The 16,112-nt window shown below is 47.6% G+C and overlaps 1 protein-coding gene across 2 annotated transcripts in view; it reads right to left on the bottom strand.

The window, feature by feature from the left end:
• LIMK2 (LIM domain kinase 2) overlaps window positions 1-14,257 on the bottom strand; it is a 53,380-nt gene extending 39,123 nt beyond the window's left edge. The window contains exons 1-2 of one of the 2 annotated variants that reach the window (XM_040251121.1): window positions 14,117-14,257; window positions 667-766 (exon numbers count right to left, since the gene is read on the bottom strand). In XM_040251121.1, the coding sequence (XP_040107055.1) occupies window positions 667-766; window positions 14,117-14,132 (116 nt within the window). In that variant the 5' untranslated portion in view covers window positions 14,133-14,257. Of the gene's footprint in view, window positions 1-666; window positions 767-14,116 lie in introns of those variants that run through there. The other variant, XM_040251123.1, reaches the window with a different exon arrangement.
• Window positions 14,258-16,112: the final 1,855 nt, after the last annotated feature.

The raw sequence follows: 16,112 nt of genomic DNA, 5'->3' as shown, positions 1-16,112 counted from the left end.
GTATTATACAAAGACAAGCTCCTACTCTCAGGGATTCCAGCCATTCAGTAGGTACCTACCATATTTGACTTCATTAAATCTCAACAAGTCTGTGAGAGAGATGATTAACATCTGTATTTTCCTGATGAGGAAACTGAGTCTCAGAGAGCAGGAACAGATCTGACATTAAAGGCTGTGCTGTTTTCAAGAAACCAAGCTTCCTCCAAACAATCATCTAAGAGCTACTGATATAACAGAGTTAATAACAAAAAGCAGGAAGCTAGGGAGGAATCTGGGGTGAAAAAGCTGGCTGTGCCAACAGCCCTCAAGGCACTCATGTAATCAGAAGTGCAGGTGCAGGAAAGCCACGCGTTCTCATCCTCAGTCTCCTCATCTGGCCAGATGAGGGTGCTGGGTCACCCTGAAAAGGGCTCCCCCCACCCCCAAGCCTCCCACCTCTAGCCGTACCTGGCCCACGTGCCGTTCTTCCAGTTCCATCTGGCGTCGGGGGGGCCACACCTGACCTCTGCTAACATGCACTTCCTGGGCACCTCCCTCTGCCCCCTGAACACCACCCCTCGAAATGGAATCTCTCAAGTCAGAAGCTTGTTCTGTATCTTCCAGAGGATGAAGGCCAGTGCCTGGCCCGCAGGGCACTGGTGAAGACAGGCACATGGACTCACTTACCGGAAGCAGGAGGTATGCCAGGCTTCGCTGATGGTCCTGTACAACCGCTGGTTGGGAGCAACGTGGTCTCCACAGCCCTGACACCTCCAGGCATCTTCACCTGCACACAGAAGCGAGGGGTTCAGAGGCTGAAGAAGCAGGGAGTGCGGGGGCAGGATCCCCACCTTGTAGAAGATGGGGATAACAGACTCTGGTGCTGGAAGGGCTGAGTGATGCTCTGTTCCACGCACGGTTCCCTCCTCCACAAGATCCCTGCCGAGCAATCATCCAGCTGCTCATCTCCCCAGGGACAGCGACGCCGTGGCCTCAAAAGCAGTGGCGTTCCACTTTTTAAAAAACGGTCCTGGCACTTCCTTGGTGGTACAGTGCGTAGGAATGCGCCTGCCAACGCAGGGGGCCCAGGTTCGATCTCTGGTCCAGGAAGACTCCAACTAAGCCCATGTGCCACTACTACTGAGCCCCCGTCTCTGACTACTGTTCACCTAGAGCCTGTGCTCCCCAGAGCAGCCCCCACTCACCGCAACCAGAGGAAGTCTAAGTGCAGCAACAAAAGACCTGAAGCAGCCAGCAGATAAATAGTTAAATATTTTAAAAGCCGGTTCTGGTTGTTCCTTTTTTTTACTGAAACAAAACCTGCCTTTTCCTTCCTTTCAGCCCATGCTCACAGTCCTGAGGATTGAACAAGTCTCTTTCTTTTCGGGTCGGCCTTTCCTACAACTGTCCCTAGCCAGCACCCAGAAAGGTCTGCTCTCTAGATTACACAAGGTGCGGCCTTGTCCTTCTCCTCAAAAGCCCTAGTTGTGCTGATTTCCCATCACCTCGTCCAGGAGCTCATTCATTCAATCAGCATCATGGGTCTTTCCACTGGACCCGTCGGTCTAAGCTCTACACTGGAGGCTGTTGGATAAGTCACCTTGCTCCTGGAAGAGGAAATGCACTGGAAAGGAAACATTCTTCCATATTGTAATTTTTTTTTTTTTTACTGAGATGTTATTTCACATCAAAGTACTTAGTTCAGAGAAAGAAATTACCAGTAGAGTAGGAAAAGAACAAACATTTCATGAACGCCTCCTACTTGCCAAGAACTGTGCTAGGTTCTTTCACAAACCCAATCTCAATTCTCAAAACATACCATGAGACAGATATTATTATATTCGTTTAATGGGTGAGGGAACGGAAACTTGGGGCTGGGGGTGAAGCTCAAGCAGCAGCGTTAGCACCCCAACTCAGGTCTGGCTCACTTTAAAGCCTGTGCTCTTTCTAGTTCCTGCTCATTCTGCTCAGGGGAGCCAGGAAAGTGTCTGCAGGGGAAGTTGAGCCTTGAAAGATGGGGCAAGTCTACTAAAGGCTGAAAAAGGATGGGGAAGGGCTGTGTGGGCTCAGAGAAGTACGGGCAGTAGCACAGAGCCCGTCCATGTCCCTCCAAAAGGGACAGAACACGATGCTCCTGGTGTGATTCAGGTGCTAACTTCATGAAACAAAGCGGGCTGCTGAGATCAGGTTGTGGTACCTGACTCGGCCCTAGGAAACGGACAGGGTTGTTACAAGACTCTGTTGTGCGCCTGTGTGTGCAGCTTTGTTCTCTCTGGGTAACTCCAGATTGCCACAGGCACAGTGACAGGCACCGGACCCTGGTCTACAGGCACAGGGGCCATGAATAGACAATGCATGGCTCTGCACACTTCAAGACTGCCTGGCGGCCTTCTGGGGCAGCCAGGGCACCGGCAGCCGTCCTCGCAGCACAGGGAAGAGTTGAACAAGCTGGCAGAAGGTTTTAAAGCCTCGGCCCACCCGCTTCTCTCCTATGCATGCATCACCTCCTGGATCTAAACTTCTTAGACTTTCAAGGGGGAGAAGCCTTTGTGTTTTGAGGGTGGTACTGCTCACACAGTGCACCAAAAACCTCACAAACTCTGAGGCAGAAAAGTCTGAGACACTCCCTCCAACCGGGTTATGGGTAAAACAGTGGTTTAGTGAGAGGGTTTTTAGTGAACACAGACATCAAAATGAATCTTCCCAGTTCTGGAGGTACCAGCATGAAATGTTTTGGGAACTGTTACATGAAAGGCCTGTTAAGACTCCCACATCTCACCCCCAGCAAGTCTCATTATTTTAAGCCACATCTGCTTCTTGCTTTTACTTTTTAAACCACAAGGAACAGTCTCTGAACTGACCACCCACTTACTCAACAATTTGTCTTGGCTCTGAGTGACCTCTGGCTGTTTCCAAAATTCAAGAAGAATCAGGATTTCCACTATGAAGATATCAAGCTAACTTGTTATGTCCATACCCTCCAGAGCCTGAGCTCCAGTCTTGAGAAACTCAAAGCCATTAATCGCACACTTAACACGTGCTCTGTACTAGACACTGCTGCTACTGCTAAGTCGCTTCAATCGTGTCCAACCCTGCGCGACCCCATAGACGGCAGCCCACCAGGCTCCCCCGTCCCTGGGATTCTTCAGGCAAGAATACTGGAGTGGGTTGCCATTTCCTTCTCCAACGCATGAGAATGAAAAGTGAAAGTGAAGTTGCTCAGTCGTGCCCGACTCTTCGAGACTCCATGAACTGCAGCCTACCAGGCTCCTCCGTCCATGGGATTTTCCAGGCAAGAGTACTGGAGTGGGTTGCCATTTCCTTCTCCAGTACTAGACACTAGGGCACAAAAATCAAGATCCCTGCCTCAACTTCCTCCTCTCACATCCCCCTGGTTCCACCTTTGGAAAGTCTCCGCGTCCTTCAGCACGGCCACCCGCCCAGCCCAAGGTCAGGCCTTTGGCTTCTTTTCCTGGTGTACTGCAGTCTTGGCTGACTCGCCCAGACTCCCCAGAGTCTACAGAACTCAACTGTTGAGCACTGTGTTCTGATCTGGACTCCACCTCATCACACCTTTCAGAAGACAGTCTCCACCACCACTCCCTTTTTCACTGGCTCCTTCCAACTGCCATTTAAATAAGTTCAAGTCTTTCCTATTAAAAACAAATCTGGAGCCTGCTTTCTCCTCTAGCTACCACCCTTGCTTCTCCACTTCGTAGCCACATGTATTAAAAGCTGTCTAACAGAAGATAAACTTATGGGACTTCGGTGGTGGTGCAGTGGGTAAGACTCACTTGCCAACACAGGGCACTAGAATTCGGTCCCTGGTCCAGGAAGATCCCACCTGCCGTGGAGCAACTAAGCCCATGAGCCACAACTGAAGCCTGAGTGCCTAGAGCCTGAGCTCTGCACAAGAAGCCACTGCAATGAGAAGCCCGTGCACCACCACGAGAACAGCCCTCACTCGCCACAACCAGAGAAAGCCTGCACTACCATAAATAAATAGGGGTCAAGAACAAGTTGATGCATCATTAAAAAAAAAAAAAAAAAAAAGGGCTTCCCTGGTGGCTCAGCTGGTAAAGAATCTGCCGGCAATGCAAGAGACCTGGGTTCAATCCCGGGCTTGGGAAGATCCCCTGGAGAAGGGAACGGTTACCCACTCCCATACTCTGGCCTGGAGAATGCCATGGACTGTATAGTACAAGGGATTGCAAAGAGTTGGACACAACTGAGCGACTTTCACATCACCTTCCCTTTCCCTGGCATTCCAGGGGTTAAGACTCTGCCTTCCAATGTGCAGGGTGTGGGAATGCACCGGGTGTGGGTTTGATCCCTGGTCAGGAGCTATGATCCCACATGCCTCAGGGCCGAAAACACAAAACACAGAACACAAGCAATACTGTAACAAATTCAAGAAAGACTTAAAAAAAACGAGAGAAAGAAAACACATTTATAATTACCAAAGGGGAAAGGGCAGGGAGGGATAAATTAGGAGTTTGGGATTAGCAGATATAATCTACTATATACAAAATATATAAACAACAAGGTCCTACTGTAAAACATGGGGAAACATATTCAATATCCGGTAAAACCCCAAAACCAATACAACATTGTAAGTCAACTATACTTCAACTTAAAAAGAAGCTGTCTACACATACTACACTGCCTTCATTTCCACACTTCCTATTTACCACACAATCCACTGCAATTTGACTTCCACCCCCACCATTTCTCTGAAACTGTCTTACCAAGATCAACAGTGACTGCCTATTGCTAAATTCAGTGGACATGCTTCAGTCATTCTTTCAGCAAGTATTTATTGCATGCCAACTATGTATCTAACTGTGCTCCATTAGAAAACAGCAGCACACAGGAGACAGATTAAACATAGAGCATATATTAAACAACAACATAATTATTTTCACTATAATTGTGGCAAGTCGTAGGAAGGAGATATCAAGTCCTTTTAACTTAGCAAATGGTGTTGGGTAGGGCACACAAGAACATATTCCTTAAGGAAGTGATTTCCAAGTTGAGCTCTAAAGGATGAAGAGAAATTAAGCAGGCAAAGAGGAGGAGCAAAGGATAACTGTGGAAACTGGGATGGTGGGCAGATCTGTGCAAAACTCCTAAGGCAGGAAAACAAGCTCCTCACACACACTAAAGCTGCTTATTGTCAGCTCCCTGGCCTACTACAATCCCTCAACTAACATTTATTGAAAGGAGGACTTCCCTGGTGGTCCAGTGATTAAGAAACTGCCTGCCAATGCAGGGAACATGGGTTTGATCCCTGGTCCAGGAAGATACCACATGCTGTGGGGCAACTAAGCCCACACACCACAATTACTGAAGCCTGTGCACTCTAGAGGCCGTGTTCCACAACATGAGAAGCCACCGCATGAGAAGCCAAACATCGCAATAAAGAGCAGTCTCTGCTCACAGTAATAAAGATTCAGCCACAGCCCAAAATAAAGAAAGAAAGAAGGAAAAGGAAGGAATGGCCCTCTACAAGGTGGCCCAAAAGAACCTTTATCTTTTAACACCCCTTACAAAGGAATGTTCTAGTTATATCTTGATCTATTTTTTATTCCTGTCACACACATTCATATTCCTGTATCCTAACACTCACACCTCAAGCTACTCTGGGTGTTTAGGCTACTGTTTACCCACCTTTTCTGCCCTTCATCAGACGTCCATCTTCCCTTCATGGTCCTCTAAAGGCAGGAAGTGTTTGTTTCACTTTGTCAAATACCTGCTTAATACCATTTGTTCTATAATTACAGTTCGTTATGTTTCTGCCTCCTCAGTCCCTCCCTTTCTGCAACACTGCCCCCAGCTCTAGGGGCAAAGAGTGTATCTTGATCATCTTCAGATCTCCAGGGCCTAGCCTAAAGGTGGGTGCCAAATGGATACTCTATGTGACAAATCGAACTGAAAACCTTTACCCAGCTGCCAGCTACAGAGGTAATTTCCAAAGATAAGCTTCAACAGTCAGCAGCGATGAGTCACCCGGAATGTGTCCTTGGGACTACCTCCAGGTAAAGTCACATGAAGATGTCCTGATCTTCTCAGCGCTTGGAATTTCTCACCACTTTGAAGTCAGAAAAGGATGAGTTTGCAGAAACCCAACTCTTAGCTCAAGATTAAGGTGAATGTTAGTGTCTTATGGGAAATGCACTGGCTCTGAGTTGGGGTGGCAGGCTGAGCCTTCCACAGAGTAACTGTAGTCTTGAGGAAGTCTCAGCTTGTTTGAGGCTGCCTAGGGTAATGAAACGGAGAAGGCAATGGCGCCCCACTCCAGTACTCTTGCCTGGAAAATCCCATGGACGGAGGAGCCTGGTAGGCTGCAGTCCATGGGGTCGCTAAGAGTCGGACACGACCAAGCGACTTCACTTTCACTTTTCACTTTCATACATTGGAGGAGGAAATGGCAACCCATTCCAGTGTTCTTGCCTGGAGAATCCCAGGGACGAGGGTGCCAGGTGGGCTGCCATCTATGCGGTCTCACAGAGTTGGACACACTGTACCTGGCCTAGGCAATTCCCTCGTAACCTTCAGCCTCCCAAGCCTGGATTTTCTTCAGAAAAATACTCTTGGCCTTTTCCACATGCTTACAGTCTTAAAAGTCAATGATTCTCTCTTACAACCTTCATTCTAGGAAAAGGAAGAGAAATATAGTAATACAAAGTCTTGGAGATCTTGGTGAGGCCCAGTGGAAGACCAATCTAGAATGCTGTCTGCCTGGGAAAGTCTTTCTCTAAGACAAGACCTCACTGTACCAGGCTGTTCACCTCTCCCTTGACTGTGGTTACCGATCCTGTCTGCAGACTTAACAGTGACTGCTGATTGTCAAGAGTCTGACAAAGGGAGCTTGACTATATAAATGCCCTCAGCAACTTTGAACAATAAGAGCTCTTGTTAGGTGTTTAATAGTCAAAAACCTATGCCTTCACAGATTAAGACTGAAGGCAGGAGGAGAAGGGGACGACAGAGGATGAGACGGTTGGATGGTATCACCAACTCAATGGACATGTGTTTGAGCAAGTTCTGGGAGTTGGTGATGGACAGGGAAGCCTGGCATGCTGCAGTCCATGGGGTCGCAGAGTCGGACATGACTGAGCAACTGAATTGAACTGACTGATGCCTTCATGGTTATTACTGGGATTTGTTGCTTTTAAGAAGTGCTAAGTGTGCGATGCAGACAAGATGATAATTGCAATAAATGGCTCGCTAGGAAATTTCTCACCTTCAGGATCTTTGGAAAAACAGTATAAAATATATTCTGCTTATACATGCTTCTCTCTCCCAACTTAATAATTGGTGATGTGACCCTCAAACAACCTGTGACTCTACTGGGGCAGGCACAAGGGTACCAGGATGGTAAGGCTAAAAATCATCTATTCAAACCTAACCCTTTCATTTTTCTGAAACATAAATGGGATCAGAGGATAACTGAGTTGTCAAATCATGAGAAAGTCTCAAACCTAAGTTCTGAGACCACCAGACCTGTCATTTTCATGACCCAGCTGCTGCTGCTGCTGCTGCTGCTGCTAAGTCACTTCAGTCGTGTCCAACTCTGTGAGACCCCATAGATGGCAGCCCACCTGGCACCCTCGTTCCTGGGATTCTCCAGGCAAGAACACTGGAATGGGTTGCCATTTCCTCCTCCAATGTATGAAAGTGAAAAGTGAAAGTGAAGTCGCTTGGTCGTGTCCGACTCTTAGCGACCCCATGGACTGCAGCCTACCAGGCTCCTCCGTCCATGGGATTTTCCAGGCAAGAGTACTGGAGTGGGGCGCCATTGCCTTCTCCGTTTCATTACCCTAGGCAGCCTCAAACAAGCTGAGACTTCCTCAAGACTACAGTTACTCTGTGGAAGGCTCAGCCTGCCACCCCAACTCAGAGCCAGTGCATTTCCCATAAGACACTAACATTCACCTTAATCTTGAGCTAAGAGTTGGGTTTCTGCAAACTCATCCTTTTCTGACTTCAAAGTGGTGAGAAATTCCAAGCGCTGAGAGCTCATGAAACCATAAAGCCTGACCTGAACCAACATGTACAGATTCTATCCTTTCACTTGAGAAAAAAAATCTATGGTGCTTCTCACGTTCCACTAGACAATGAGAACCAGGAACAAAACCCAGCCAATTCAGTGCAGCACAAAACAAGTATGGTGACTGCTGTGCCCCCTGGGAGTTGACAGGTCAGGTATAGAAATCTGATTTGTTCAGGGATAAAGCAGGAAGCCAAGGGGCAGGGCAGCAACTGGTAGGAAACAGCCAAGAGAAAAAATATCACATTTTAATGAAGTGACTACCAACAAGACTAACAATAATGATTTATGTTCCAGCAGATACTCTTCTCTGCATACCAGAGGATTTTCCTCCTCACTAGCTTCCCAAATATACCAAAGGGAGTGTCTAAGGAAGAAAAACTAGATGATTTTTAAAGATGCTTATGGACTTTTCTGGACCTTAGATTCTTCATAAAGGGAGGGATCAGATTATTCTTACTAATTCTGAGAGTCTATGACACCAAACCAGGGGCCTCTCATTTTTCAGGTCAAGGCACAGACACAGGAATCTCAGAAGGTTTTGTTTTTGCTGTTGTTCCCTTCTGCCCTTCTTTAGTTTATTGGGAAACATTTGTAAGGGTTAAGCAGAAGAAGTGGAATTAGACCTGCGTTTGAAACTTGACTCTGTGTCCTTGTGCAAATTATTTAACCTCTCAGATCCTGTGTCTTAAACTTTTTTTTTTAAGAAAGTAAACAAGTAACTTTCTCCCCCAGCTCCTATCAGTTAAGATTTTAGATTGAAATATAGTTGACATACATTATGTTAGCTTTGTGTGTACTGTATAGTGATTTGATGTCTGTGTACATTATGAAATGATCACCACACTAACACTAACTTCAGTAACCACCTGTTTTCATACAAAGTTACTACAATGTTATTGACCATATTCCTTATTCTATATATTACATCCCTATGGCTTATTTTATAACTAGAGGTTTGTACCTCTTAATCCTCTTCACCTATTTCACTTCCCTTGTCTTTTAATCTTTAAAAAGATAATGTCATCCACCTTACAGCATTACCAAGAGAATTAAGAGAAATACATTACATGAAAATACCTCCCATAGTGCCTGGCACTTAGTTGGCAACTGAATTGTGAGTAGCTTTCCTTCTTTCTTTCCTGTATACCTAGGGAGTTGGCTGGGGAAAAAGTTGAGCTATTAAATACACTAGCCTCAGGATTTCCCTGGCGGTCCAGTGGTTAAGACTCCGCATTTCCACTGCAGGGGACACAGGTTCAATTCCTGGTGGGAGAACTAAGATCCTGTATGCCATGCAGCCAAAAACACACACACACACACACACACACACACACACACAGAGAAAAACCCACTGGCCTCTAAAATCTGAAGGGGAGGTTTTCAAAACAAATCCAGCAAATGTTTTCTATGTGCCCATATGCAAGACACAAAGTAGGCCACAAACTTCTGGGGCCCTTCATGAGTATAAGGGGCAAGGATATGTACAAAAATAACATACCTCAAAGAGAGACAAACCAGGTGCTGGGGGCAGGGCAAGCTTGGTAGAGGAGTAAGATATTTGGTAGAGACACAAACAAGACAGGTGGTTCTTGTACCTTTGGGGCACTCAAGTTCTTACTTCCAACAAGTTTACTTAGCTGTGAATGAGGGGGCATTTTCTTATCTGGGGGAAGGGCTACAAATTGGTGAACCTGGTTAACCAATCGTACACTCTTGGATGGACATTCTCAACCCACTGTCAATGGCAGGGAAGAACTACTTCGAGTCCTTATTATGTATCAGGCAGTGTTCTAAGCACTATGCAAGCATGAACTAAATGAACATGGTTGGAAAAATCCCCTGGAGGAGGAAATGGCAACCCACTCCAGTATTCTTGCCTGGAGAATTCCATGGACAGAGGAGTCTGGCGGTATACAGTCCATGGGGTCTCAAAGAGTTGGACACGACTTGAGTGACTAAAAACTAAACATCAAAAATAAGGATTCCATTAAATAAGGACTAGTATTGTTTCCATTTTACTGAAAATGAAATGGACATGGTCCATTAGTAAATGTTAGAGTTGGAATTAGACCACAGGGTCTGCCAACTCCAAAGTCTATGTCTTTAACTACATTCTAGACTTCCTTTCCTGGAAAAATAAATCATGGCCAGAAAGATCTGACCAAACGGAATCCCAGGATGGATATTCAAGGTTTACTTTACTGGAATCAAGCAATGGTTTCATGTTTAGCTACTGTTGGATGTGAATGAATAGGTAAGAGAGTCTAATTCTTGTTACTGTATAAAGCAAGGTCAAAAGTGGGAAAGAACAGACTTGTAAGAGACTTGTACAGTTCCCCGTCCTCTCACTGAAACGCCAAAGTGATATCTGGGGGTGGACCCCACCCCTCCCTAGTATGCCTGAGCCTGAGCTCCCTGCCTCAGTTTGCACTGATCAGAAGCCAGCCCTGGGCTAAAACCAGCCTAGTGTCCAGAAAAGGCAGACAACACACCAGGAATGTGGAAAGTCTTAACAGTTGGGTTTCTATTCTATGATGAGTTTCTATTCAGCTTTAAAACCTTGTGGTCTTCTTGGACCCTACCTTGCTCCCTCCATCACATATCCAGGGCCATTCGTGTCACCATGCCCTGACCACAACAAAAGGCATTTCCTCTGGCTGGTGCCTTCTTCCCCATTCCTATCACTAACAAGCTCAGCTCAGGGCCCAAAGTACCCTACTCCAGACTGGTGCTCTTCCTCACCCTTGTCCAATTCATCATGCCCACCAAAAACAGACTGATAGTCTAAACATAAAATACACACATCATGCCACTAAACCTATGGTCTCTACTGCATACCAGAAAATTCTACAAGCCTGGCATTAAACCCTCCACAGTCTGGCTTCGCGCACCTTCTCAGCCTTACATTCCACTTCCTATGACTCCCACACCTTCCAATCTTTGTCTCCACCGTACATATCAAGTCACCACAGCTTGTGAAGATCTTGAAACTCACCAGCCTTTGCAATTGTACCCTCAGTTTCTCCCTTACCAGGATATATCAACCTGCTAAATCCCATCCCCCTTTCTTTAACCTACCTAAGATTTCTCAAATCTTACCCTCAAGTATGCCCCGAACAAATGCGATGGCCACTCCGGACACCACGCTGTTCTTCAAACATGCCAAGCACATTCCTGGCTCAAGGTCTTTGCTCATTTTCTTGTATTCCTTGTCCAAAATCTTCTTCCCCCAGATACGTTTCATTTCTCTGCTTAGATGGCACTAACCACAGAGGTTCCCATGACATCCCACTGCACCTATGCCCTCATCATACTTCATTTCTCTTCCGAGCAGTTACCCCTGACATATGATATTCTTATAATTACTTACTGTCTATCTCTCACCACCAGAACATACACTTCATGAGGGAAGAGATTTGATCTATCTTGCCCTGTGCTGAATCCCCCAGGCCTAGACGTGTTTGGTATACAATAGGAACTTAATATATATTTGTGGGATGAATGTATGAATAAAGTTCTCCTTCACCTTTGAAATTCCCTAGTGTTATCACCTGAAAGCTTCCCTGGTGGCTCAGATAATAAAAGAATCTGCCTCTAATTTAGGAGATGAAGGTTCCATCCCTGGATCAGAAAGATCCCCTGGAGAAGGGAATGGCTACTCATTCCAGTATTCTTGCTGGTAAATCCCATGGACAGAGGCGCCTAGCAGGCTACAGTCCATGGGGTCACAAAGAGTTGGACATGATTGAGCGACTAATACACACACATAAAATGTTGTCACCTACAGGACTCATAATAGCTTGTCTTGTTTATTTTTTCCTTAATTACTCTAAATAGTGAATATCTCAAAGGCACAAACCACATATTATTCATTTCCACAAATATTTACTAAGGGCCTACTCTGTGCCAGATCCTGTACACCTCAAGGACTTTGGACTACTGGAAAGAGCACTGGACAGGTCAAAGGTTAGTCCTGGCTCTACCACTAGTTGAGTGACCCTAGACAAATCCATCTTCCTCCCTGGGCCTCAGTTTCTTTACATGTAAAATGAGGAGAGTTACATTATCTCTAGCATCTGTAACACTTGGACCCAGCCCAGTGCCTTAGACACCACAGGTACTCAGCAAATATTTGATTTCTTTGTTGTTGATACTCCTGTTACACAGGAATCTGAGTTGTCTTGGAACACAGTTCACACATAACAAGTAAAAGTTTAAGTCCCACTTCCTTCTCTGACTCCATGGGCAACTTCATTCTAGTGTTTATGATATAGAGAGGATGATGCACCAAATTTGAAGCTGGAAAATATTAATTCTGACCACCGCCACTTACTTGGCTTTGGAACCTTGAACAAGCAATTTCTGAAGCTTAGTCTCCTCTCCCATAAAACAGCCATATTGACCTTCTCATAGCTCTTCAAAGGCACCACATGCCTTCCTGCCTCGGGACCTTTTTATGTTCCCTCTGCCTGGAAAGTTCTTTGCCCTTTCTTAGCTGGACTAACTTCTACTTATCTTCAGGGCTCAGTATAAACTTGCTTTTTAAAGGAATGTATTCCCTATCCACTCCACTTGCCCCTGATGCAATCTTACTGCAATTATCTCAACTGCTCACCTCAGTTATTATGGCATTTATCTCAATTGTCACCTCATGTATTTACCATTCATCTCTAGGAGTGTAAGCACCATAAAGGTAAGAACTATGTCTGTTTTGTTCATATTTCTCAGCGCTTGGCTAAGCGCGTGGTCCAGAAGTATCCAATAAATATTTTTATGGAAGAATGTACAAACTAATGCATCCAGAGGCACTAATACCTCCAGACAGCTTTTTGGTTCCTTCAGAGAAAGAGCCAATAAACATTACTGCACTCTAAGATCTTTCACAAGTTTCTGAGAATCAAAGTTCAAGACAGGGAACCGACATTACCTAGAAGTTAGGGAAAAAAAAAATGGAAATCATTTGAGATAAAGAAACTCTGGAAGCTAACAAAAACAACCCAGTAAAACAGGAAGAGACAGGCAGCATGTCTACCCCTAGCCCTCTTTTCTCCAGAAGCCTATTATCAAGAATAAGGAGAAAATGCCATGCTCCCATGGTGAGGAAGTGACCCACTGGTGGCCTGCTCCTTGTATTCAGGATGAAGGAAGTGACTGTCCACAGGCTGAAAGCCAGGAAGCGGGGGCAGATGTCCAGGACAGTCTCCCTCCTCCACTATTCCCTCCTGCCAGCTCTAGAAAGCTTCTGGATGCTGACCCTGGTGGACCTAAAGGTTGGCCACCCACACAGGTGGCTGGGAAACAGTAAGGTCCTGGTGCTGGGGGACAGACAAGGAGGGCAGGAAGCTGCAGGGTGGTGTGAGGTGATGGGGAGGGGACTGCAGGCCCAGCCAACCTAGCCCTGAAGCTACCCTTCACCCTTAGATACTTCCTTTTAGGAGGTGTTGGCCCACCTTCCTCTCTGCTCTCAGAGGGGCCCTCACGGGGCGGGGGCCTACTTGCCCCAGAAAGATGCACTCTCTCCCCACGCTCCGTCGCTTCCTAAACCCCCAAGGAGCCCACACTGCTTACTTCCTGCACAGAATCCCAACGCCCAGGAGACCGACCGCAACATACCCGCCAGAAGCCGTAGGATCCCATGGGGAAAGCCATACTCTCCGCAATTTTCCACAGAAAACCCATTACCCAGCGTAACTCTGCATTCCCTCAGAACTGCCCCTAACTCTGAGGTTCCCGTACTCTCCATGTGCCCTCAAACCCCTCACTCCAAGGAAACCCGGGCTCCTCAGCTTCCACAGTTTTAATTTGAGAACCTGCAGCCGCCAGGGCCACAGAAAAAGATGCTCCCCGGCATTCCTCCCCTCAGGGACCTCGGCTCGCGGGAAACCGACCCACTCCGCTAGCCGCCCCCTCTCTCGAGCCCTCTTCCCCGCCCCCCACACCTCCGAGTCTCCGGGGAGCGCTGCGCTCACTCGCCGAATTATCCCTCTGAGGAGCGGGGACCACAGACAGACACCCCCGAGAGGTCGCCAGCTCCTCTCAGGCGCCCCGAGCCCAGGACAGGACGGCGCGGCCCTTTCTTACCCGCCTGCGCCGCCATGGTCCCGGAGGCGCGGAAATGAGGAGGAAGAGACCGCTGCCACACCACCTCCGCTCAGCTCCCGCCGCCGCCTCAGGCGCGGGAGGACCTCAGCCCCGAGCGCGAGCGTGTTGCGCCGCCTACGGCGCCCGGGGAGGACCAAACCCGCACCTGGCACGGGGGCCCGCCCGCCGACGCCCCGCCCAGCCGGGGCCAGGCCCCGCCCCCTTGACGCGGGCTCTGTGGCGGCCCTAGCGCCCCCTAGCGCTGGAGGCGCCCGCCTTGGGTGCCCAAACTGGTGAGCGCGATTCAGAGCAGGCCCGAGATCTAACTCAGAGGCCTCTCTACCCATAAGGATGAAGAAAACAGAAGCTAGAGGGTCAAGTTTGACTACCTCAAAATGAGCTGAGCTGGAATGGGAACACAGGCTCTCAATCTCCAGTTCAGAGCTCTTTTCAGTAGAGTATTTGGAATCAAGAATATGAATCTGGAGAAACCAGGTTTACCCCTCAAATAGCTTTGGGGAGGGTGGTGGAAAGTGAGCTTTTCTTAGAAGCTTCTGGCTCAGAGAAGTCACTTGTCTAGAAGCAAGCTCACACTCGGTGGCAGATCCTTAACAAGCCAAGTATGTACATGAATGACTCCGGAACACCAGATCTTCCAGTGGAAATATACCTGTGGTCTGGATTCACCCTTTTCGGACTCCTCTTTGTAGAGAAGAGCCCTGGACCAGGATTTAGGACAGCAGACTGGTTTCTGGCAGCCACTACCTGGCTGATGGCCTTGAGAACCACTTCCCTCACTGGATTTGGTTCCCTGTGTGATGAAGGCTGACCACATCAGCTGGTCCCTGAGGTCCTTCCTGTCCGATTCTCTTGTGCTGGGTCTTTCCTTAGATCAGATTTAGGTCATGAGAAAGTGTACAAATGACCAGGAAGGGGGCCCAAGGAAATGAATCAGGACACTCCCACCAAGGATGAAATACAACCCAGCTGACTCCAGTCCCAGCAAAGGTGAGCATGGAGTACGCAAAGGTGAGCACAGTTCTCTTCCCTCCTGCCCTGACCATGTAGTCCAAACCAGATGCAGGTCAGATGGCCGCTGATGTCCTGAGTGTGAAGAAAGTGCTGTGGGGCAGTGGAGGAGATGTGCCTGACTTCTGTTAGTTCCTGGGAACCCTCTTCTGCAGCTGGCTTTAGTGTCTGAAGAAATCTCTGCTCTGATATAGTAAAGACGAAACTGTGTTGAGTTAAAGTGATGGGGATCCAGGGAACTCTCCTGACAAGTCACCTCAGGGCTAGACAAGAGGCGCGGGACTTTTATTTGTCCTGCACATGGAAGAGGTTACACTGTATTTTCCCAGACACTGGCAGCCTTGGAATCAAGACCCCCGGAGGCTCTCCCTCTCCCTCTGCCCCACAGCAAGGTACCCAGGTCTGTTTCATCTCCTCCTTCACTCTCGCTCATTTCTTTCCCATCTCCAGCCTCATGGTCTTCACCCACTGGGAGTGAGGGGATAAACAACTCCCCGAAGTTGCCCCCTGGGAAGCTGAGGGAACTCTGACAAATGCATGTTAAAATGTAAAGGAAGAGAACAGCAGTCTATAGAAATGATATAACCCAGAAAAGCCTTTTCAACATGGACACAAAGAACATTTCAAAAGCACCGATGAACTCAAAGGGAGTTCTGGAGGGCAGAAAAGACCTGTGTGTGCAGCGAGAAGGCCCCCTGCGTTTCTGGCACCAGGTCAACTGTCCAGTTTGACTACATGACCATGGCTTGGTCAGTCCTTGAGGCCAGATACTGCTGACTGACTCACAGTCAACTCTCTGGGCCGACAGAAGTGGAAACCTGGGCCCTGACACCAGCTTCAGGTTCAAGCTCTGTGATCCTGAGGGAACTGGTCTACTGGTCAACAGCCAGACACTCCCAGTGCTGCTTCCATGTGCTTCAAACCAAATCAGTCTAGGATCTCTAATCTCCCCTCCCTGGATCGTCCT

Source organism: Oryx dammah, unplaced genomic scaffold (assembly GCF_014754425.2).
Source record: "Oryx dammah isolate SB20612 unplaced genomic scaffold, SCBI_Odam_1.1 HiC_scaffold_12, whole genome shotgun sequence".
Classification (NCBI taxonomy): domain Eukaryota; kingdom Metazoa; phylum Chordata; class Mammalia; order Artiodactyla; family Bovidae; genus Oryx; species Oryx dammah.
Note: the sequence above shows the minus strand (reverse complement) of the source record. Positions and strands in the feature narration are given on the sequence as shown.